The sequence below is a fragment of the Alternaria novae-zelandiae genome, assembly GCF_023758075.1.
Source record: "Alternaria novae-zelandiae strain BMP 2774 chromosome Unknown scaffold_22, whole genome shotgun sequence".
Classification (NCBI taxonomy): domain Eukaryota; kingdom Fungi; phylum Ascomycota; class Dothideomycetes; order Pleosporales; family Pleosporaceae; genus Alternaria; species Alternaria novae-zelandiae.
The window spans coordinates 153,490-175,943 of record NW_026056982.1 but is presented as its reverse complement, the minus strand read 5'-3'; the positions used below and the strand labels follow the sequence as shown (position 1 = coordinate 175,943).

At 54.6% G+C, this 22,454-nt stretch overlaps 8 protein-coding genes across 8 annotated transcripts; 5 read left to right on the top strand and 3 right to left on the bottom strand.

The window, feature by feature from the left end:
* Nucleotides 1-270: 270 nt before the first annotated feature.
* J4E88_009043 (uncharacterized protein) lies at nucleotides 271-1,377 on the bottom strand (the record flags this gene model as incomplete). The annotated part of the gene is made up of 2 exons (XM_049402648.1): nucleotides 271-817; nucleotides 971-1,377. 2 exons carry the CDS (start codon nucleotides 1,375-1,377, stop codon nucleotides 271-273), a joined length of 954 nt encoding a protein of 317 aa, XP_049251503.1.
* Nucleotides 1,378-4,630: 3,253 nt separating this feature from the next.
* J4E88_009042 (uncharacterized protein) lies at nucleotides 4,631-6,059 on the top strand (the record flags this gene model as incomplete). The annotated part of the gene is made up of 2 exons (XM_049402647.1): nucleotides 4,631-5,218; nucleotides 5,268-6,059. The coding sequence occupies 2 exons, from the start codon at nucleotides 4,631-4,633 to the stop codon at nucleotides 6,057-6,059; spliced, it is 1,380 nt and encodes a 459-aa protein (XP_049251502.1).
* Nucleotides 6,060-6,969: 910 nt separating this feature from the next.
* Nucleotides 6,970-8,301, top strand: J4E88_009041 (uncharacterized protein; the record flags this gene model as incomplete). The annotated part of the gene is made up of 3 exons (XM_049402646.1): nucleotides 6,970-7,004; nucleotides 7,129-7,983; nucleotides 8,151-8,301. The coding sequence occupies 3 exons, from the start codon at nucleotides 6,970-6,972 to the stop codon at nucleotides 8,299-8,301; spliced, it is 1,041 nt and encodes a 346-aa protein (XP_049251501.1).
* A 2,411-nt stretch (nucleotides 8,302-10,712) lies between these two features.
* Nucleotides 10,713-12,047, bottom strand: FEN1 (Elongation of fatty acids protein 2; the record flags this gene model as incomplete). Its single annotated transcript, XM_049402645.1, has 4 exons — nucleotides 10,713-11,234; nucleotides 11,284-11,845; nucleotides 11,895-11,899; nucleotides 11,949-12,047. 4 exons carry the CDS (start codon nucleotides 12,045-12,047, stop codon nucleotides 10,713-10,715), a joined length of 1,188 nt encoding a protein of 395 aa, XP_049251500.1.
* A 481-nt stretch (nucleotides 12,048-12,528) lies between these two features.
* On the top strand, nucleotides 12,529-13,948 carry J4E88_009039 (uncharacterized protein; the record flags this gene model as incomplete). Its single annotated transcript, XM_049402644.1, has 4 exons — nucleotides 12,529-12,736; nucleotides 12,784-13,699; nucleotides 13,746-13,855; nucleotides 13,902-13,948. The coding sequence occupies 4 exons, from the start codon at nucleotides 12,529-12,531 to the stop codon at nucleotides 13,946-13,948; spliced, it is 1,281 nt and encodes a 426-aa protein (XP_049251499.1).
* A 710-nt stretch (nucleotides 13,949-14,658) lies between these two features.
* Nucleotides 14,659-15,392, top strand: UBC1_2 (Ubiquitin-conjugating enzyme E2 1; the record flags this gene model as incomplete). Its single annotated transcript, XM_049402643.1, has 4 exons — nucleotides 14,659-14,702; nucleotides 14,860-14,905; nucleotides 14,985-15,198; nucleotides 15,253-15,392. 4 exons carry the CDS (start codon nucleotides 14,659-14,661, stop codon nucleotides 15,390-15,392), a joined length of 444 nt encoding a protein of 147 aa, XP_049251498.1.
* A 308-nt stretch (nucleotides 15,393-15,700) lies between these two features.
* On the bottom strand, nucleotides 15,701-17,707 carry J4E88_009037 (uncharacterized protein; the record flags this gene model as incomplete). Its single annotated transcript, XM_049402642.1, has 3 exons — nucleotides 15,701-16,324; nucleotides 16,381-17,125; nucleotides 17,178-17,707. The coding sequence occupies 3 exons, from the start codon at nucleotides 17,705-17,707 to the stop codon at nucleotides 15,701-15,703; spliced, it is 1,899 nt and encodes a 632-aa protein (XP_049251497.1).
* Nucleotides 17,708-18,654: 947 nt separating this feature from the next.
* Nucleotides 18,655-21,637, top strand: J4E88_009036 (uncharacterized protein; the record flags this gene model as incomplete). The annotated part of the gene is made up of 3 exons (XM_049402641.1): nucleotides 18,655-21,037; nucleotides 21,087-21,368; nucleotides 21,417-21,637. The coding sequence occupies 3 exons, from the start codon at nucleotides 18,655-18,657 to the stop codon at nucleotides 21,635-21,637; spliced, it is 2,886 nt and encodes a 961-aa protein (XP_049251496.1).
* Between the last annotated feature and the right edge of the window lie 817 nt (nucleotides 21,638-22,454).

The following is a 22,454-nucleotide window of genomic DNA, read 5'->3' as shown; positions in this document are numbered from 1 at the left end:
CATCTAGACACCCAGGCGGTCGGCGTGTCCTTCGTGTTAACAAATTCAAACAGGTCCATGGGTATCGACTGTGCATGCGCGTTCTCTTGGCTCCATCGTCTGCCATACTCATAGCGGTCCATTGGTGCGCAATGTCGTACTCTCTCTGCCACCCATCTCATTTACTATTGCTGCGATGACTATGCCATACGGGCCACCCTCAACCTCTGCAACGCCTACGATGACCACCGGGAACCTACTCTCGAACGAGAACCATCGCAAATACGGGACTTAGACAGTCAATCGCCCCTCCATGACCTGTACTGTGCTGCCTTCCAAGAAAAGCTGCGCAACACTCTTGTCCTCGTTCATCTCGACCTCGATGAAGATCTCGCTTCGTCTCCCCATCTCTACGCCCTGAACGATCTCGTACTTGAACGTCTTGGATGCTTCTCCCGCTGTCTGCGACAGATATGCGGCCAAATCGCTGGCGGCGCTACCGGTAGCTGGATCTTCCAACGGACCCTCGATCATCCTCGTCCTTAGCTTCGTCACGCCATGGTCGCTCGTTCCCGCCCGAACAAAGAAATATGTCCCAATAAACGTCTCGTCCCAGCCCTGATCCAGGCCCTCGACGGAGAGAGACTGGCCAGCTAGCGATACCATGCTCAGTGCCTCTTCAGATTCCAGTTCGACCAGAACAAATGTCATGCCTTTGACTATCGAGACTATGGCATGTTCATCTTTGACTTTAACTTTGCCTTGCCGATGGGCTTCAGCCAATTGCGACTGGAGAGCGAACAAGTCGTCCTTGGTGTACCTCTTATTATGGATATGACTGCATTGGTTAGCTTAGATGTGTACACACCTGCAGCACCTCAGGTCGCCGAATCGCTCTCAGACCGTGGGTCTGGAACAGCCCGAACTAACCATCGTGATGCAGACACTCTAGACAGGCCGAGGGGGGAGAATGTCAAATGCAGGAACATACACGTCATGAGGGATCGAAGCCTTCGCCGTCTTCTTGCCGCAATCGTACCGCAGCCCGACCCTCCCAGCTTTCAGGTTGAAGCTCGCTTCCATGACACCGCTGCTGACGCCACGCTCCCGAGCCGTCCTTCCCAAGACATAGCAGGCCGTGCCCACGGTAGGGTGTCCGGCGAACGGCAGTTCTCGCGAGGTCATGAAGATGTCGACAGTCCATTGGTGCGGCAGATCCGCGTGTTCGTGCAAGAAGGTCGTCTCCGATAGGTTGAACTCTCGCGCGATTGTTTGCTTTTGTTCCTGGCTCAAAGTCCGGCCAGGCGGGATGCGCACAATGGCCAGCGGATTTCCGCCGTATGGCTGCGAGGTGAAGACATCCACGGTCACGAAGTCGAGCTGTGAGGCGGACGCCATGGTCAAAATATCTGAAATGACAGATTGATGTTTGGTGTTCAGTATCGCTTTGGCTTTGTAAATACGTGGGCGAGATGACTCATCAATGGACCTGCATGCTGCACCGCAGGATTTCGCTACCACGCCCTACATGTCACATAGATTCTACATTCCATTTCCAATCCCTCCTATGCGATTTCAAATCCCTCTCGCCGTGTGTGTTCGCCGTTCATTCTGATGGAGGTCTTGGTGCAGCTTGAAAGAATGGTACCAGGGACAACCCGCCAAGCAGACCGAGGTTGTGCATCTAGAAGGCCACGTGAGGTGCGATGGCGTCGGTATCTGCCATGCTCAGGAGCACAGCCCTTTGTATCGGTCTTGGCAGTATTTTCTATCTCCGAAGGTGAGGCTGCGGTCGTGAGGCTGTGCAGTCGCTGCGCGAACACCATCCAAGGATCACTAGCTCGCCGTTACGTGTCCTTCCGGCTTGCCCGAAGAAGTACCTGAGGCGTGGCCGAGAGTACTGTAAGGTCAACCCTACCTTATGCATGCTATGATACAGCAGTGTACCTGGCTATAGTAGTATCTCCAAGCTGTCATGTCAGGAGGTTTGAAGTTGCCACATGGGGCAATGAGGAAGCTGAGTTGTGGTACTTCCCTCGCCGACTACGCACTAGCTGTCCGCGCGACGACCGTGTCACGGAGAACAGCGAGAGTGGAAACCTCCGCAGGAAACCTGATGAGATGATCGCAGGGTCTTGCAGTTGGACCAAACTTGAGAACACCAGAATGGCTTGCATCTTCGATTCCAGATCAGAGGCCGACTGCGCCACCAGGAGAAGGCATGACTACATGGCTGGCCACACCAAGGGACTGATTTGAAATCCTACACCCTGTTTGCTTCAGCTGCCCCCCGTGTGCGTGGCGGCGTGAAGTCGATCTTCAATGCGCATGAATGTTGTTGCAACGATGGTGTTGCTTCCCAAAGGAGAAGCAATTTTGGGCCGCAACGAATGAGACACTGCAACGTTAGGTGTGGAGACGAAACGGGGGATGCTGGCCACGGTCTGCCCAGGTGCGAGCAGATCGACGCGGAGATTATTTTCAACGGTCTTTATCGATTCGTACAAACGCATCCTGGCATTGTTGTGCTAGCTGCGTTTGTTCCTGCGCGGCTGTGGGTTGTTGAGGAGAACCACCGGCGTTTGTACCCGCGGCTGAGTGGCCTGTGAGGAGATTGTCAGACGGTATGGCGTCAAAGGTCAGCGCAAAGGGACCAACAGCTCGTCAATCTGGCGATGTGCAGTACGATCGCACAGCTTCGATCGATGAAATGAGTAATCTCGGCTCGTGTAACGATGGGGTTGCCCTCGGCCTCGCAGTGTGTGGTCTGCAAGCGAGGAGGAGCACTGATGCTAGTACACAAGACTGCTAGGAGTCAGGACGATCCTTTGCGTTACCTTTACGAGTCCGATCTCGAACGCGTACATGCTGCTGCACCGCGGCCCAAGGCCATGAGCATGCAGTCTACACCTGTTGGTACCTTAGGTATACTCGAGGGGCCTCAATCACATGCATCGGAATCTGTCCGACGGCAGCGGGCGAGATTTCCACCCATATCCTAAATCATAGTGTGCGGAAGCAAGATTTTGACATGTCAAGCGCGTCGCGTTGTTTGTTGACATGCGATAGCAGGCGCTGTTATGGTGCTTTTTTGTGATATGAGCAATCTTTTATCAGAGCTGCAAACACCCCACTCGGCTGCAGGCTTGCACAACGGGGGCAGGGGCCGTGAGCGGTGATAAGTTCGCATGGCTGCAGCTCCGAGTCTGCAAGGTACATCGCGTTTGCGAATGTGCGAGCTCAAGGATACGAGTCGTGAATCTAGGCTACAAGAGCCAAGTTCAGAGGTTTCATCGTCAACGGGCCTGCCGCGCCGCATCCTCATCGCTACACATTGCCACAATGTTGTCGAGATGACGCGGATCATGAGGATTTGGGTAAGGTTCGTGAACATCCAACTTTGCCATGTTGCTGTGCCTGAAGGTTGGGTTTTGCATTGCGAGGTCAAAATGCCGATGCAGGCCCAACCCTGTCCTCTGACAGTTGCAGCTACGGCGACGTCCTTATTGGTAGTGCGGAAGAATCGAAAATGGGGTTGCATGTGCATGTGCATTCTGCAAGGTCCAAGTGCTCTCGAGGGGACATGCATCGGCACCCAGGATGATGCGGTCGAGTCCCAAGTGGAGACTGCATCGTCGGTGAATTGAGTTAGGGCGGCGCAGAGTTCGCGTGCGGTTGGGCAGACGCAGCACGATTCAGAAGCCACCAGAGCAGACCTCGGAATGTCGACAGCGGCGGACCCTTTGCGGCCAGGATCAGCCTGTGCTCTGGTGCTTCTCCATGTTTTGGTTCGACCATGGTACTGCTGTTGGCGCCCTGAGAGTGACGTCTCAGGGTCCTCAGGGGACGGCCGGAGATGCACGTCGTACCAGCGCGACTGTGAGCATAGCGCGAGGCGACGATTGGGAGCAACTGTGCCAGCTGTGCCTGACTCGGGGCGGGGTCGGCAGCAAGCCTGACGCACTCGAGCTGAAAGGCGTTGCCGTGAGATGGCTAGGCCGTCTTGGTCGTGGTTCTCGGGGAAGCTGGAAGCCCCTGTCACTGACGCCACTCATGCAAGTGCGAAAGCGACCATCACGGGCCCTCGCTCAGGGATCATGAGAAGAAGCGTTGACTAGAGCAAACGCAAAACCCTTTCTGTATACCTACCCGACGTCTGCCCGTTCCAGCCCTCTGCGATCGTCTGCTCCTCATAACCCCGTCCTACACCACCACTGCCACCTGACCCTGCACCGCTGTGTTTGTCCTTCTTTTTTGCTTACCGTGCTCATAACCGCCTGCCCCGTCGCACACTGCAACGCCGACCACACTGGACATTCCACCATCAACCTTGCCTGGAGCGACTCGACGTATCACTATCTGCCTGCACGTCCGCACTGTCTGCTGTGCTTGATATCCTGCCTCTCCGGTCGCGCCTTCCTTTCTTCTCGTCAAAGCTACGACCACCCCACCAAACCCCACGCGCCGCCCGCTAGCCCATCTCCCCCGGGCCGCCTTTTCTCCTCGTCAACACCCTCAACTCCAACCTCGCTCTCGCTTCTCGGGGATCGCATTCCGCTCTTTGCTTTTCTGCGATACGCGCAACTCTAGCGCTGCGCCATCGCCGGGACCCTTCGCATCCATACGCCACACCTTTCACGTGCTCTTCAAAATGGCATCAAATCATTCCCGGAGCGCGTCGGACGAGAACCACAACTCAATGGCATACATTCTCGAACACGTATTACAGTACCCTGGCAGCTACGACATCCCTCTCAAGACCATGTACGAGCTCAACCGCGTGGACCGCGCCCAACCCATCCCCAAGAACTACACCAAGTCTGGCAACACATCACCAATTTCCAGCTCATTCGCATGGAACACCACAGAAGCTGCGACCATGAGCTTCACCTCGTCGTTGATGAACCAGCTCAAAGCGTTACCCACACGGACCAGCGCACTGCCACCCGCCTTCATCGTGAACTTTGTGACCCGCACCTTCATGCCCGAGCCAGCTGATGTCGACTGGAGCCAAGCTTTGACTGCGCTCGACTACCTGAAGGATCTGGAGACACGACGACGCAGAGAGATGGCTACCACATTCGAGGCCCTTGACGTCCACAGGGACACATGGGACGCCGACATGGCCCGTGTCGCTGAAAAGGCACCTGGCATCGCACTCTGGATCAACAACCTCGAAGGCAAGAACCGGAAAGCTGAGTCGTACTATGCTCAGCTATGGGTCGGGCTCCGCCGATGGGTATGTTGTCTGTCTCCCTTCTCACGTGATCTCAACTAACATGAAGCAGATCATGATCAACCATCTCTCTGACGAAGAGTTCAACAAGCTCAACTGCATTAGCTATCTCAACACCCTCTTTCCTCCTGTCCATGCCCAGACCAAGCTCCCCTCGCAGTTCTTGAACCACGAAGCTCTGAAAGAAGAACGCCAGATCTTCTTCGAACTGATCAGCCAGGTGCAGAGGAGGGGACCCGATGTCTTACTTCCTCTCATCAACCGGGACAAGCGCCCGGAAGACCAGACTGGCTGGCCCACCGTCCAGAGGATCGTCGACAAGTACCTTCGCGTCGCGCAAAACATGATTCAAGACTGCATCGCTACTCACGGCCCAGAGTCGTTTGATCGCTACATGAACGGACCTGGCAAAGAGAAGAAGCATGACTCCGGTGTCAGTTTTGGTTCCGAGCGCCGGCCCAGCGTACAATCTAGCGTGCACGAGAAGCAGTCGCCCGAGCCCATGCTCAGCTACACCCCGTCCATCAAGGGTCTCAGCAAGCTTGAGAGGATTACTCGCGAGTTCAAGCGCATGCGAGTCAAGCCCCGGCCCGAAGTCGAAGAGATAACGCAATTCAATCAGCGGGCCGCCGCTGACCACATTCCCCAGACAGGTGCGAATGCTGGAAAGAAGTCGCTCAAAAAGGCCCGATCGCTCGCCAGCCTCAAGTTCGGCAACGGCAGCTCGGCGTCATTGGCTAGCAGAAAGGGCAGCGATGCTCTGGCATTCGACGCCGACGAGATGAAGAAGCACCGCGCGATATACGAGGCCTCGGTCAGCAAGAGCACCCACGCCCATGCGTAGACGGCGGAGCAGCTGTTCACGACGGCCTTTACGACTTCACGACGACTCGTATCACCACGAGTCAATGTAGTATGTTCACATGCGCTCACGAATCCACGGCTCATACCGCGCTATTCGGACCGATGGGCAACGCGATGCCTAGACAACATGGAGACCTGCCATCGCCGCAAAAGCATGCAGGCGTTCCGAGTCGTTTTATTAAAGTACCCCATTGTTTTCTTTTCTGGCACTGCGAAGATGTCCCGACGTCTCGCTGCCGCCGTCAGTTGTATGACCTTTCTTAGCGGGCGTTGTCAGAAGCAATACCTTCGCGGGTCAAAATTTCTATTTTCATGTTAGTACATTCAGTTCATGTGATCTATGACGGATAAAGCATGGCGTTCAGGAAACAGGGTGCATGGCAAATGGCGTACTACAACGAATTGTTTTTGGAAGCATGTTTCTTTTCTTCGGCTGTACATACGAAAAGGCACGCGACTACGTTACTGCGGAACACGCATCGATATCCGAGATACTTAGTGTAATTGTGTCATCTCAGACATGGACGAGTAATGGATAATACACACACACCACAATCAGCTTGTTTGAGCATGGCGCATGTATCGCATTCGTGTTATTGGCGGCCTTGCCCTCAGGTGAGGAGCGAGGCCGCGCAGGAACGAGGCTGCCGTTGCTGACCTTCCGTATTGAACCTCATGGTTTCACGCAAAGGATTGCCTTGCCCTCGCGTAGACGTCGCAGCATGGGATTAGCAAAGTTTGTTTTGCAAAATCAATGGAACTCGACTCAGGACCCTGGCGGACGTAAACTTTGTTTTTAATCACACTGCCCACTGAGCCCGCAGCTGTTCCCACATGCGTCTGCACGCACAACAACAACAGGGTAAGTCGCCCCCGCCACGCCTTGCCGCATGCAGCCCGGGTTCGGGTGCCCGTTGCAACGCCAGTGGACACTGGACACTGGACAGGACGTGGAATCCTTCACGTGCATTTTCGGCGGGCAGGCGAGAATGCACTCGCATCACATCCCCCCGGCTTGGAAGGGCCCCGAAGCTAACCGTCGTCGCAAGATCAGCACCCGATATGGCAACACGCATCCCGAACGCGGACCCGACTTCTGACGACGCCCGCCATGCCGACCGCCCGTCACCTGCGCACGCGTCAGACGCGCCTGAAGCAGCCTCATCCGCGACGCGTCCCCGTCTGACGTCCCCCGTCGCCGCCGCACCGCCCAGACGCACCTTCTTCGACCCCTGGAACAGCTCCAGTACCGGCCATCAGCGCGCGGAGAACCGCCTCGGAGGCTCCACTTCATGGCGCGCCTCACGGAGCCTCAAGCTGGGCGAGCAGTTCAGGGCTGGCAGAGACGGTGGCAAGAGAGTCGCGGATACGGTGGGTGCAGGGAGTGAGGACTTTGGCAAGGATGGTCGCAAGGACAATGGCAGCTGGGAGAAGGGCGCAAAGGGTCTGAGGACCGGCGGACAGAAGAGCCTGGCCGAGGTATGGGCTGCGAGCAAGGCCGGCAGCAGCAGAAAGCCATCCCAGGAGAAAGACGAGGGCATTCCAACTGTCTCTAAGCATGCGCCCTCAGACGTGGGAACCGACTCAGACACGCATCCCCAGAGCGACGTCTCCTCAGCCTCGTCAAAACCTTCCGAAAAGCAGATCTTCACCGGCCTCTGTTTCTACCTCAACGGCTCCACCGCCCCTCTAGTCTCAGACCACAAACTCAAGCAGCTCTGCGCTGCCCACGGCGCTAGCCACTCGATATCTCTCGGCCGCCGGACCGTAACGCACGTCATACTTGGTCGAGTAAACTGCATTGGCAGTGGGGGTGGTGCAGGCGGCGGCCTAGCAGCAAGCAAGATGCAGAAGGAGATTACTCGTACAGGTGGCAAGGCTGTCAAGTTCATCAATGCGGAATGGTAAGTCGCCAGCAAAGTAAGCCTTTGGGCTTGCGCATCTCCCGTCCGTCACAGCTTGTCCGGCTGTTTCACGCGCGATTGCGCATGTGATTGGGTTTATGCACAACATATACATGCCCTCTGTCAAGACAATGTTTAGGATATTGACTGACTGACACGTTGAACAGGGTTCTAGACAGCATCAAAGCCGGCCGCCGCCTCCCAGAGTCTCGCTATTCCCCGCTGAAGCTAGCGCACCAGTCTCAAAGCAGCGTACTGGGTATGATGCGCATTGGTGCTACGAGTTCGAAGCAGCATCAAGAGCAGCAGCAGGGATGAGAACCCAACCTCGCTTTCCCTTGTCACCAGCAACCACGCAACTCTCGCCGGATCGACGACATATTACCCCGTTGAGCAACTCGCCTGACTTGTGTAATATCCCTGGACGCAATACACACAACGATGAGTAAACCCGCGAACATGAATAGATACCCAAGATACCCACATCCCAAAGCAGTAAAAAGCCTGTCCAAGGACCCTTGAAACACGCCTACCGCACAGCAAACTTTCCCTTTTCCAGCGTCCCAAAAACGCGCATCATTTCACATGATAAGTGCTAATGTACATGCCACGCGAGCATATTCACCGGCCGGTGTAGATCCACACATTTGCAGCATGCAGCAACTGAAACGTTGTCTGTGGGGAAGTTCGTCCGGGACCCGCGTTCGCGCATGTGTCGATCAATCAACAACATGTTCTTGCTTTCGACCAAACCACCAACGCTGTCGTGCAAGACCCTGGACCCTTGGAAACTCTAAGTGGCGCGATAACGTGGCGCGATTATTCGGGGCTAGTCAGTTCGTTAGGGTTGTGTTCGGCTTGCGCTATACCTGCCGTGGGTTTTCCGTGGGAGAAGCATCGCTGATGTGCTGAGTTGGTTACGTTTGATGCATTCTTTATCTGATTGTGAAGGAGGAGTAGATGGCTAGAAATTGGCTCCTTCTGTGCTAGCGCAATGCAGTCCGTGAACATCTTTCATACGTACCTACCCGTGGACATGCATACCAAGGAACAAAGACCAAACCGAAAACCTGTTCTCCAAAACTCTGCGGCTCATGTTACAACCGAACAACATCAGGCAGGCCAGCCGACCAGTCTACTCCCTTAACAAACGCAACTATGAACTACTCTAACGCGGATGCATCCGTCAATAGCGTAGAAGCAGGCATCCGTGGATTGTCAACGCTGGCTGGCGCGACCGCTGCGGGCTGCAAACAGCACTGGCGTGAACTCTTTCTGCTCTATCCATCCGTCAGTCAGATGTCATGTCACATCCACGTCAACGCCAGCAGCGTCAGAACGTAACATCCCCCACCTAAACATTCTAGCTCCCACGCCTCGTTTCGGCCTCGACGGAAGCTTGGAGAAGAATACTTGGGTACCGAAGTTTTCCCGCCTGTTTCGAACCAAAGTCGCTCGGAAAGGAAGGGGATTAAGGTTGAGTGGTTGGTTTGACCGGTTCAACGACTGCTAGCTGGGCCTTGGTTCGATGTGGTAGTGCGTGCGCGTGTGTGGCTCCTACAGCGGCGGTGGTGGGATAAGCCGGATGCGCGAGGGCAGGCTCAGTGCTACTGGACCCTGGGGTGTGAGATGCCGCGTCAGGTGCAGGTAAGTTCCGCGTTGTCGTTCGCCCGTTTTTTATCGTTTGCTGAGACGTGTTTCGTGCTGGGCGTGACTCGTTGCGAGGTTGAATACATGGTTCCGTGCTGGGGCTATCGTTACGGATTCTTTGTGTGTTGACTCGCCGGGTTGGAAAGGGATGATGGTTGCTTGGTCACTCTTTGACACAATGAGCTGCGAATGTGATGTGGTATTCTGGTGAGTGATGGGATTACTAGTTTCCCTTGCCCGGGCAGTTGTGGCGCTAGGGTAGTGTGTTGTGATCCTTTGGTTGGAGACGTTGGAGACATAGGGTTTGGTTCGCCGGATTACTTGCATTCCGTCTTGGGATGACGATGGTGATGGTTGTAGGTTTGGGTTGATGCGCGAGAGTAGTAGAAATGGGATGGCGGGTATTGGAAGTGATGTCAGAGGCGAATCTGCTAAAAGTCGGCGAATTCTATAGTTTTGAGTATTGTGATGACGAGTATTGTAATTTGATCCGTTCATGTTGTGCCTGTCTACAGAGAGAAATCAGCGTAATGCGTCTCGTCGCGGTCAGTCATGGAAATGTCAAAGTTACAGAATAAGGTTAGGAGTTCGGCATATGCGGACACAATTCTCCTTAGATCATCAACACGTTTCCGTATCGGTGAAACTCTAGTAGTATTATTGAAAAGGGTTTTTTTTTTGAATATCATCTTTTGTTAACTTTCGTAGTGCACCATAGGCTCGTAGATGTGGAAATAGTATGATATGAAGTGGATATGAATGCTTTACGCGATGTTGAGGTGCATACTGAGACTTAACCTTGGATATACTGTGCGAAGAAACAAGACAACACGTATCGAGCGAGAAGTATGAAGATACTCAAGCGTCCAAGTTATGAATCGTGCATGTTGCAATGCTGTTAAATTTCTTGCTTTGATATAGAACGAAGCTACATGTCGAGACACCATGAAGTAGACATGGTATAACGAACCATATGCGTATCGTATGCCTTGAAAACGCCGCAAGCTCCCCCGGTATCACTGTCCCATAAACGCCCTTTTTGCGCAAACCTCGACGCTGTCTCCCGTAACTTCATCTCCCTAACCAGCGGTCCTCGGCTTAGCCTTGGCCTGCTTCTTCGCCTTCGCATCAGCCTTTTGCTTCTTCTTCTTTTCCTCGAGCTTCTCCTCGGCCTTGCGCTTGAGACTAGCCTTCTCCTCAGCGGTCTTCTCAATCGGCTTGAAGAAGCCTTCCAGCCTACTCTGCTGCGCTGTCTTCATGTTCTTCTGTAGCTTGGCTGCTCCGTTGCGCACCCTGTCTTCATTGAAGTGCTTCTCCTCGACCAGGAACTTGACGAGGCCTTCTACGTCTGGGGCTTCCCACTTGAAGTCGCATTCTGGGTCGTCGGCGGGGCGCACGTCGGGCTCGAGGAAGAGGAGACGAGCATCGGCGAACGGCCAGTCGTCGGGGATGGTGAGCTTCTTGGAGGATTGGGACTTGATGTGTTCGACGACGCCTTCGAGGTCGGTATGCTCGCGGATAAGCTTGAGGGCGGTGCTTGGGCCGATGCCTTTGATGGGGTCGAGGTAATCGCAGCCGAGGAGGATACAGAGGTCGATGAACTGACAGTGGTTAGTATATGACACGTTTGAGGTAGTGATGTATTCATACCTGCTTCCGCTCCATGTTCAGGCCTTCGAGCACCTTGTCCAGGTGGATTTCCAGAATGGGCTCTTTGCGCTGCTCGCTGAAGGTCAAGTGTCGCAGCAGGATGGGTGAATCGAAAGTAAGAGTGTCCATGTCCTCTGAAGCAGCGGCGTATACCTTGCCTCCTCTCGCCAACGTAGCACACTGGGCTTCAGCCTCGGTCGGTGCGACAATGTAGGGGATGCCCATGAGCTTGAGCAAGCGCTGGCACTCCTCGTTGTGCTCCCTCGTGACCCTGACTGTCCGCCGGGAGAACTTCTCAACGTCCTCTGCTGTACCAGTCTCCTTCGCCTCCTCAGCCGCCGCGTGTGCCTCTGTCTTGCGCTGGAAACGCTTCGCGAGCTCGCCGGACTTGAGCTTGGGTGGAGCGCCATCGAAGACGTAGAGGGGCTTGATGCCGTTGTCGACCATGCGCATTGTGCGGTAAAAGAGACCCATGAGATGTGAAGTGGTTTCGCCCGTCTCGCTCATGAGCTGCTGGCCATCGGAGCGGACTGCGATGAGGAAACTGTAGATGCTCATAGATCTACACAGTATTAGATTGGAGAGCCATAGAGGGATTAGAATATGCATACGCATCCTGAGTATGTTAGTAATTGACCGTGTAGGTGAGACGATAGCAGACGTACTATGGCGACTTTGCGTCCAAACTGGTTCTTGATCTCGCCCTTCTTGACGGCCTCTGGCGCATGCTCCTCAATGAGCTGGTACAGGTGTTTGATACCCATGGCGACTGATCTCCTCTGGCAGTTGTATTAATCGGAGAGGTTTGAGGTGCTGTTGGCCCAGAGCGTTGTGTGTAGAAGCGTAGGCGACTGCGTGGTGGCTGGAGAAAGTGACGCCAACGATCGTCACGACGCGTTCGCGTCTCACCGCGCGCAATCACGGTCTACATTCCTTGGCGTCGCTACCCCACATTTGCCTGTCATCGCTTAGTGAGGCTCTGCATGCATTCCAGGCGATGCATCTCGGAACTGCTATCTGCAACTCGTGATCCCGCCAAATCCTTCAATTGCCGCGTGGATAGAGTGATGATGCTAGCTTTCTTGCCACCGCGGAGTGCTTCCGAACCGCCTGCCGCGGTTCTTTCAACGGTGGGACTTCCGAGGCCAACTTCATCCAATTACGCAGATTCTCGTGAGAAACCGGGTATAACTGTCACTTTTGTGTAGCTGAGACACTTTCCACATTCCTGATAACGACTCGAAAATGCTGCGACCAACCTACAGACATGCCACCAGGCAATTGCGCACCCCACTCCGGTCTGCGGCCCTCGGCAAGCGGTACTTACATGCTCCCGTCAAGTTTGACTGGCAAGATCCATTGAACACAAGCAACTTGTTCACAGAGGAAGAGCAAGCCATCTCGGAGACAGCAGAGTCATATTGCCAAGAGCGCATGCTCCCGAGAGTGCTAGGTACATATACCGTTGTGGGGAGTCCTGAGCTAGCTGACGTGTTACAGATGCATACCGCAATGAGGACTTTGATAGGAAGATCATCACGGAAATGGGCGAATTAGGGCTACTGGGTGCAAGCATCCAGGGCTATGAGTGTGCCGGAGTCAGCAGTGTTGCCGCAGGTCTGATCACCAGAGCTGTGGAGAGAGTCGATTCTGGATATCGTTCCGGCTACTCGGTCCAAAGCTCACTTGCCATGGGCGGTATCGAGGAGTTTGGATCTGAAGAACTGAAGGAGCGCCTCCTACCCAAGATGGCCAAGGGCCAACTGCTGGGCTGCTTTGGTCTGACTGAGCCAAACCACGGATCCGATCCAGGCTCTCTGGAGACGACTGCTAAGCCGCATCCGACCAAGAAGGGCTACTACTCACTGTCTGGATCAAAGACGTGGATCACAAATTCGCCCATTGCCGATGTTCTCCTTGTCTGGGCGAAGCTGCAGGAGACTGGCAAGATCCGTGGCTTTGTCATTGAGCGCGACCAATGTCCACCGGGTACTCTCGAGACCCCGCCAATCAAGCACAAGAACGGTCTGCGGGCGTCTATTACCGGCATGATCCAGCTTGATGAGTGTCCCGTGTCCGAAGCAAACATGTTTCCAGAGGTTGAGGGTTTGAAGGGACCCTTCAGCTGTCTCAACTCGGCCAGGTATGGCATTGCCTGGGGGACTATCGGTGCTCTCGAGGACTGCATTGCAAGGACCCGAGAGTACGCCCTCGAGAGGAAACAATTCAAGAACAACCCGATTGCCAAGTACCAGCTTGTGCAGAAGAAGCTAGCTGACGCGACGACGGATGCTGCATACGGCATTCTGGCCGCCCACCAAGTCGGAAGGCTCAAGGACGAGGGCAAAGCTGCACCTGAGATGATCTCTATGATCAAGAGACAGAACTGTGATCGGGCTTTGATCAACGCGCGAACGTAAGTAGTACCAAGCGCTTGTTCAACGTGTACTGACTGTGAGCAGACTGCAAGAAGTGTTTGGCGGAAACGCAGTATCCGACGAGTACGGGATCGGAAGACATGTCGCCAACTTGTTTGTGACGCAGACATATGAGGGCCAGAGCGACATTCACTGTGAGTACAATCGAAACGTGTCTCGACTCTGACTAACCTGCATCAGCTTTGATCCTCGGTCGTGCAATCACAGGTCTACAAGCATTCTGCTAATGGTGAAATATACTCGGGTTGTTGCTGTACTACCAACAAGAATACGTAGAAGCGCACCCAATCACAGGCAACTTGTCAGCCGTAGGCGCCTAGCGGTGGTACGCATGCAGGCAATGTTTATTTAGAAGTATATGCATATCAAACCCGGCGACTCTTGCCTCGAACGCGGCAAGTATCACATCTGATTGCTCGTATCCACAGTGCCGTTCGCCACCCGAGTAAAGGCCTCGCTACCGCCCAATGCGTGGTGACTAAGTGAGGTCAGAAGCAGCGTGAATGTCCATGTCAGCCTTGAGGCATCTTCTCTAGGCTTCGATAGGTTGCCACCCAGCGCGGTTGCTGGGTAGAAACGCTCGGTGGAAATGTGGGCAGCGACAGTTGGGCGGTCAGCTTGTCTCGCCTCGTGCGGTTGGCTCCTCACACATGATAAATACAAACGCCCCTGCTCAGCCCCATCGTGCAAAACATCGTGCTCGTACAGCGTGACCGTCTTTGTCTTTACATAGAGTCAGAGGTGAGTGAGTTAAAGAGTGGCGGATGAGGTTCCCGCGCTGACACGCCGCACTTGCTTTCTTTGGATCCCCGCCGCTAACTAACCGCCTTGCCTGCGCAGACATCCCACTTCAACTCTTCAACACCAACTCGCTCGACCCCGACACCCGCGATACCCGTCACTACCACTCCACACACACCACACACACACCGCAGCCATGGCTCTCAAGCGCATCAACAAGGAGTTGACCGATCTCGGCCGGTACGTGACCTATCTCCCGGCCCTCGTGGCTGGCGGCGAGGCTCGCTGTTTTGCTTGCACGGCCACGACCGCATGCGGGGCCCTCAAGCAAGGCTGCCACGCCGTGTCTCTGCGAGAACATGACGAGAAGACCATTTAGCTGACATGATACCCCTAGTGACCCTCCCTCTTCCTGTTCAGCTGGCCCCATCGGAGATGATCTGGTACGTCACTCTTCTGCAAGACAGCCACGCGGCTGGGCGAACGAAAAACTACACTGGACATGACGCTAACAACACGCAGTTCCACTGGCAAGCAACCATCATGGGTCCCGGCGACTCACCATATTCCGGCGGTGTCTTCTTCCTAGCAATCCACTTCCCGACCGACTACCCCTTCAAGCCCCCGAAGGTCAACTTCACCACCCGCATCTACCACCCCAACATCAACTCCAACGGCAGCATCTGCTTGGACATTCTGCGAGACCAATGGAGCCCTGCTCTGACCATCTCAAAGGGTGCGTTACCCGAGTCCCCTACGTCGAGTAGAATACATACTAACAAAATCACAGTGCTGCTGAGTATCTGCTCGATGCTGACAGACCCAAACCCCGACGACCCGCTCGTCCCCGAGATCGCACACGTCTACAAGACCGACCGGTCCCGCTACGAATCGACGGCGCGCGAGTGGACCCGAAAGTACGCCATCTAGGCTCTCGAAGCCCAACAAAGGAGTGTCAAGACTGGGTGCGGCGGAGAGCGTGTCTTTTGTCGTTAGCATCTGCGAAAGGGAGGCTAGGATGATGGTTGTTAGGGGCAGACTTTCATGGTAGTGACTGATGGGGGGTTTTACACTTGTACTACGGCATGCATGCTGGACTGGGGTTCATAGCATCTGGCTATTATCACTCTTACCACAACAGGCTCGGTTTCTTCTCTGATGTTCGACTTGAGTCGCGTGCTTGTTTGTGATAACTGTGAAGATTGCATGTGATGATATTTTACAACATTGGTAAGCGACTAGGCCTTCTTCGCCTCGTCGCCTTGTCCGTCTACACTATCTTTACTTGTCTGCGGATCCTCCACTGCCAGCGTACCCGTACCCAGGATCGAAGACATGGTATCCCCATGGTCTAGTATCGACGTATTCTGCGCTTCTTCCTTCAACCGCCGAGTCTTCTCCTCGGCCAGCCTCTTCCACTCCCTATCTCGCTCTTCCTTGGCTAATCGCAGCCTGGCCTCTTCCTCTTCCATCGTCTTCAGTGTATTCTCCTCCACATCCTCCTCCACAGAGTCCTTCAGCACCTCTTCGTCTACTGCGTCTACTACACCTTGCCATCCACCCTCTCTAACCTCCTTTGCCAATTGAGCAAGGTCCTTTTGTTCCCTCTCCACCCATTCGCGACCATAGTTTTGTAGTTTCCTGCGACGTTCGAGTTGCAGCATGTAGGATGTGCCTACGAGAGGGCAGAGTATGGAGGCTCGCTTGTTGAATTTCAGGTCGAGGAGGAGGTTCTTGTGGAGATCGCGGAAGGTGGCTTGGACGTGCTTGATGGCTATGCCTTTGCGGCCGAGGTCGTTGGTTTCGTCGGCGGGGTCGCGGAGGGAGAGCATGTACGAGGGGAGAGGTTTGGTTTCTCCGCTCTATATAGTGTTTAGCCTCATGTAAGGTATCTAGAGGAAGTTGGGTGGGTGCATACCTGTAGCCGAGCCCTCTGCGTATCCGTGAGGACAGGGTGTTTTGCCTTGTCGAAGAGGTAGGCTGGTTCGATAGACACACCGTGCTTCGTCGTGTCGAAGTTGCCCCAGAAGTCGAGGAAGTGGAGAAGGGCACGCGCAGAGTCTTTTGGTGGCTTTGGTGCATGCTTTATGCTGGCGACGACCATCATGAAGAGCGAGTAGGAGCCAAAACCGCCTCGGAATACGTCTGACAAGCCGCGTGTATCGAACATGGTCTTGACTACCCAGTACAGCTCTCGCAAGTAGGGTATCTTTTCCATGTACTCCTGCATGGTGACCCTCGAGATGGATGTATCGTTTGAGAGCACGACCTGCACATCCAAGCCTGATTTGCGGTCCTGCGCGGCGACGAGAGGATAGCGCGCGTGACGAATCGCGGCCAGTAGGTACGCTCCGTTCTTGTTGAAAACCGTCCAATACAACTTACTCAGAAGACGTGTTCCCTTTTTCCGCTCTTTCGTATCTGGCGGGAATTTTGGCACCTGCGCGGGGTCTGACGGTTGCGACTTTAATACCAGCCTGAAGTCTATGTCTGACAGAGGCATGGCTATGCCAGTGCTTTCAGAGCCAAACACCTCGGTGTTGTATTTCGGAAGGAACTGTTTAACCTGTCTCTGTACCTGTTCGATGAGGTGCTTCCGCGCGGCCGTTTCGTATCGATCGGGTTGTGTGTATTTGTAGAATCTGTCGATTTCTGAATGCAGACTGCATCTCGACTTAGCACGACATTACGAGTGAGGGTCGATGGGGGATGTACCGATCCATGCCTGTCATTGTTGGCTCTCCCTCCATGTTCACACACCATGGAAGCGCGCTTTCTCTGACCTTCCCGACCACGATGGGCCGCACAACTACGCCCTCGTAGTCTTGCGATTTTGCGAACGCGTCTTTGGCAATCACCAGCTGATCCTGGTGCTCGACGTTCGAGGGAGTAGGCATTGTCCGCTTCAGGTGTTTGTTTTTAGCGATCGAAACCTCGACCTTGCTGGACAGCCAGCGCCCTTTGACCGTGGTCATTCTCCTCACGGGCAATTGCTTTGCCTCAGCATTCGGCGGTTCTGCCGCATTTTCGGTGGCTACTTCGGCATCTTGGGTATCGCGAGCCTGAGAATCATCATTCTTGCTACGTGGGTTGGCGCCATCTTGTGCAGCTTCTGTCGCAGTAGAAAGCTGGCGCCGGTCGCGGGGTCCTGGCGAGCCAGGTTGGACAAAGTGCTGCCATAGCGCAAGGGACGGATTGAAGCGGTTATGGGCGCGACATATCAGCCGGGTGCGCGAGAGTTGCATTAGGCCCGGGGAGATAACGACGACTCGCAATGCGGCAAGGTGGTGATTGTGCTCACTCTACACGAATCTTCTGCATGCATCTTCGCGTGCACTATGCCAAGCGTCTAGTCCGCTTTGGGCCGTCGAGTCGACGGCGGAGGATGCCAGGCACTCCCGCGGGCATGCTGCATTACCAGTCGCTCTCGTATGCACCCGGCCGTTGAACACGTTTATTGCTAGCCCTGCATCTGCCATGTCCCATGATATATCGAGGGCAATTGTGAAAGTGGCCAGACTGCCTCCAATACCCCACAGGCACTGCAGAGGCCCCAAAGCGTCTCCGTCGTCGGTCCACTTGCAGCACTTGCGCCGGCCCACACCCTCGTCCGATATGAAAGCTGCCTGACATCATATTGACACGCCCAACAAAACTTCGCAGAGCGGTCAGCGAGCGGAGCGCGTGCAGGCGCGAGGAGTCGGTAATGGTGCGCTGCTGTACTGGATGCCTTGCTTGCAGCAGAGACAGTGAGGCCCGAGCTGGCCAGTTCCAACGTCACAGCTATGTTAGTGGGGCGTTGAACCATCCCACCACGGCCAGCTTTTCTTCCCTCATTACACTCGTCGACCTTCTGTGAGCTTCTCGACACACGTGGTGTCTTCTACCTGATTTCCACTCACACCACCCTTCGTTTGACACTCCTAAATTCCCCTCGTTCCGTGACAGCCCCAGCCCAGACCCATTGCGGAGCTCTTTCCTGTGAGACTTGTCCAAGACAGCGACTCAAGCACCAGGTAATTCACATTTCATAATTATTTTTAGTCGCGCCTCACCACTGCATGCACGTAAACATTGCACTGCCTGTCCTTTGCTCGGCATATTTCTCACCTATTATCCTCCCACCTCTCATCCTTCCGCCTACAAGTACCTGACAGTTCCATGCAGAGCACCGCCTACGCTTACATCCACCATGGCCCCTCCCACAGATGAGAAGCCCCAGAGGCCTCCGCTCGACTCCCAAGACAGCACACATCCCGCGCTAAACCCTGCAATTACCAACGTGCCTGTCACACCCGGCGTACATCTCTCCGGCAAAACTGCCTACTTCGACGAGTCCACCACCGAGAAGACGAGCAACCTTCCCTTCAATCCCGAGACTGCCACACCAGGCCCCCAATGGAGCGCCAACTCATACTTCTCTGGCCAGCAAAAGGAGGGCCAGGCTAGCACTCAGACTGAACAGGCAGCCGGCGCACAAACTGATGGAGACGTCAAGAGCAAAACGAGCGAGGTACCCGACCCGGATGCCAAGCACGATCTTGCAGACGTAGATCCTCGCGCCGCACACCCTGGTTTAAACCTCAGCGGTCGCGTTATCAGTGCGACCTTTGCCATACCCTATTCAATTGGTTACTCACAGGGCAACGACTGGGAACTGAACCCGCGACGCGGAACCTCGGCCCTTTTCGACTCCTTCTCTTACCTGGCTTCTAGCTCTTCTCCGTGGAATCACGTGCTCGTGGGCTGGACTGGCGAGATCGCGCACGCAAAGACAGCATCCGTCACAGCTACGCAAGCGCCCATGAACAAGGCTGCCGCGCCGATTCCCGTCGATCCAAAGAAACCGACACAAGTACCTCAAGCTCCAAACAGCTTCAGGATAGGCCCAGACGATCGAGCACGATTGGATAAACAGCTCGAACGCGATCACGGAGGCAGGATTGTGCCAGTGTGGCTTGTCGACGAGGTAGATGATGGCAAAGATGAATACATCCTGAAGAACCAGAGCCATTGGAGGACATATGCCGAGCACGAGCTCTACACCCTGTTCCACTACAAACAGAATGAGCCAGCTGATGGGCGCGCTGCCCGGAAATCGTGGGCCGATTACTACCGCATGAACAAGCTTTTCGCAGACAGGATCCTCGAGGTCTACAAGCCAGGCGACATCGTCATGGTACACGATTTCTACCTGATGCTCTTGCCAAGTCTCCTTCGCCAACGTCTACCCAACATCTACATTGGCTTCTACCTGCACATCCCTTTCCCAAGTAGCGAGTTCTACCGCTGCCTGAGCAGACGGAAAGAGATCCTGGAGGGCGTGTTGGGTGCCAACATGATCGGGTTCCAGTCATACAGCTACTCGCGGCACTTTTCGTCTTGCTGTACTAGGATACTGGGTTTTGATTCGTCTTCCACTGGAGTCGATGCATACGGCGCGCATGTAGCAGTCGACGTGTTCCCCATCGGAATTAACGCAGTCTCCACACAGCGACAGGCTTTTGGCGACCCGGAGATTGAACATAAACTCAAAGACATCCGCGAGATGTATGCTGGCAAGAAGCTCATTGTTGGTCGTGACAGGCTAGATGCGGTTCGCGGAGTGGTTCAGAAGCTTCAGGCGTTCCAGCTCTTCCTTCAGAAGTATCCTGAGTGGGTAGGCAAAGTAGTCCTCATCCAGGTCACAAGTCCTAGCGGAGTCCATACCGATAGAAGTGATGGCGCACAGGAAAAGGTGGTCAACAAGATCTCGGACCTTGCGGCCAAAATCAACGGCACCTACGGAACCCTCGATTTCACCCCGGTCCGTCATTTCCCACAGTACCTTTCCCGGGAGGAATACTTTGCTCTGCTTCGACTTGCAGACATCGGTCTCATCACTAGCGTGCGAGATGGTATGAACACGACAAGTATGGAATACATCATTTGCCAAAAGGATAACCATGGACCACTCATTCTTTCGGAGTTCTCTGGTACAGCGAGTTCCTTACACAGCGCAAGCCACATCAATCCCTGGGACATGGGCGGAGTTGCCGATGCGATCAACGACGCTCTGAACCAGAGTGCCGAAGTTCGTGCCGAGACTCACGCCCAACTCTACAATCATGTTGTGCAAAACAATGTTCAGGCTTGGTCGAACAACTACCTGAAGCGATTGATGACGAATTTGTCAGCTTTCGATCAAGCGTTCGCTACGCCAGCACTTGACCGGGCCAAACTACTCTTCCAATACCGTGAGGCCAAGAAGCGACTCTTCATGTTCGACTACGACGGCACTCTGACACCCATTGTCAAGGACCCGCAGGCAGCCATTCCATCCGATCGTGTTATTCGAACTCTCAAGACTCTAGCAGCTGACCCTGCGAATGCTGTCTGGATCATCAGCGGCAGAGACCAGGCTTTCCTGGACGAATGGATGGGCCACATTCCCGAGCTGGGTCTGAGTGCTGAGCATGGCAGCTTCATGAGGCATCCACGCAGTCAGGAATGGCATAATCTCACCGAGACGACCGACATGAGCTGGCAGCAGGAGGTCATTGACGTATTCCAGCACTACACTGAGAGGACTCAAGGTGAGCTATTATACTGTCATCAAACTACCTATTACTAACAGATGATCAGGCTCATTCATCGAACGCAAGAAGATTGCCCTGACATGGCACTACCGGAGAGCGGATCCCGAATACGGTGCATTCCAGGCGCGGGAGTGCCAGAAGCATCTCGAGAGGACTGTCGCAAAGAAGCACGACGTCGAGGTCATGACGGGTAAAGCCAATCTCGAAGTTCGCCCGAGGTTCGTGAACAAGGGCGAGATCGCGAAGACGCTTGTAGAGAACTACGGCGAAGGTAGCGGCAATGCGCCCGAGTTTGTTCTTTGCATGGGCGACGACTTCACAGATGAAGGTATGTGTTGCACTTGTGGCTGCGCTGTCCACCCGCTAACATCAACAGACATGTTCCGATCGCTGCGCCAGTCCAAACTGCCCACTGATCACGTCTTCTCGGTCACGGTTGGTGCCAGCTCGAAGCAGACGCTGGCCAGCTGGCATCTGCTCGAGCCTTCGGATGTCATCTCTGTCATTTCGTTGTTGAACGGATCCGCAGACGCAGGCAATGTTGGCGCGATTGCTGTGGTCGATGGCACGGTCCCGGAGTCTCGAGTAATCGCATGAGGTCATGGTCGGACAATTTCAACTGTAATGGAGCACGGAGCATGGTGAGGCTATAGATCTACCTAGGTACGGTATGCGGCATGGCGATCCCGGAATTTTTTGGGCATCAAGTTTTGGAGAAGCAATCAGATCCTATGTCATGGTGGTTCTCATTGTCCTACGAAAAGAAACGTATCTGTTCTGTGATCGGCCATGCCGATTGCTACCCGGCGGATGAAATGTGCTGCACGAGGATTAGCAATGCGCCCCTGGGACGAGCGTCGGTTGCCAAGGCGGTGGCGCCGGCACGTTCTGGGGTCTCGCCCAAGACCCCTGATTACCACGTGAGACCCTGACTCGAGAACCGGGAGCCTTTGGATGCGAACTCTGCGAAATCCAGGGTTTTGGAACCTTCGGAGAGGTTTCCGCGACGGCTATGCTTACAGGTTGCCCAGCTGTCAAGCAAGTAAGCCGCTACACCCCGCAATAGAGAAAGTCGATGCAAGCAAGCCGCGCAATGGCGAAAGCGGTCCACGACTCACGATTCCGCGACACGGACACGATGGCTTTTCTAGGCCTGGTATGTTTTGGCTTTCGGCTCTACTAACCCCAAATCATGCAACTTGGGATTCGAGAACTGCCCGCGCATGAAACCTGGAACGCCTAGCAACTGTCCCGCCCCAACAACCTATCCGAGGGAAGGCCCTCCTTCCTCTTGGAACTCGCGTACCGTAGTCGTTAATCCCGTCTTTTACCAGCCATCCGTTCCTTTTCATCACATCGTTCCCCTCCCGCGCCGCATCTCTACACTCGTTTACCCGCTATCTACCCTCGCATA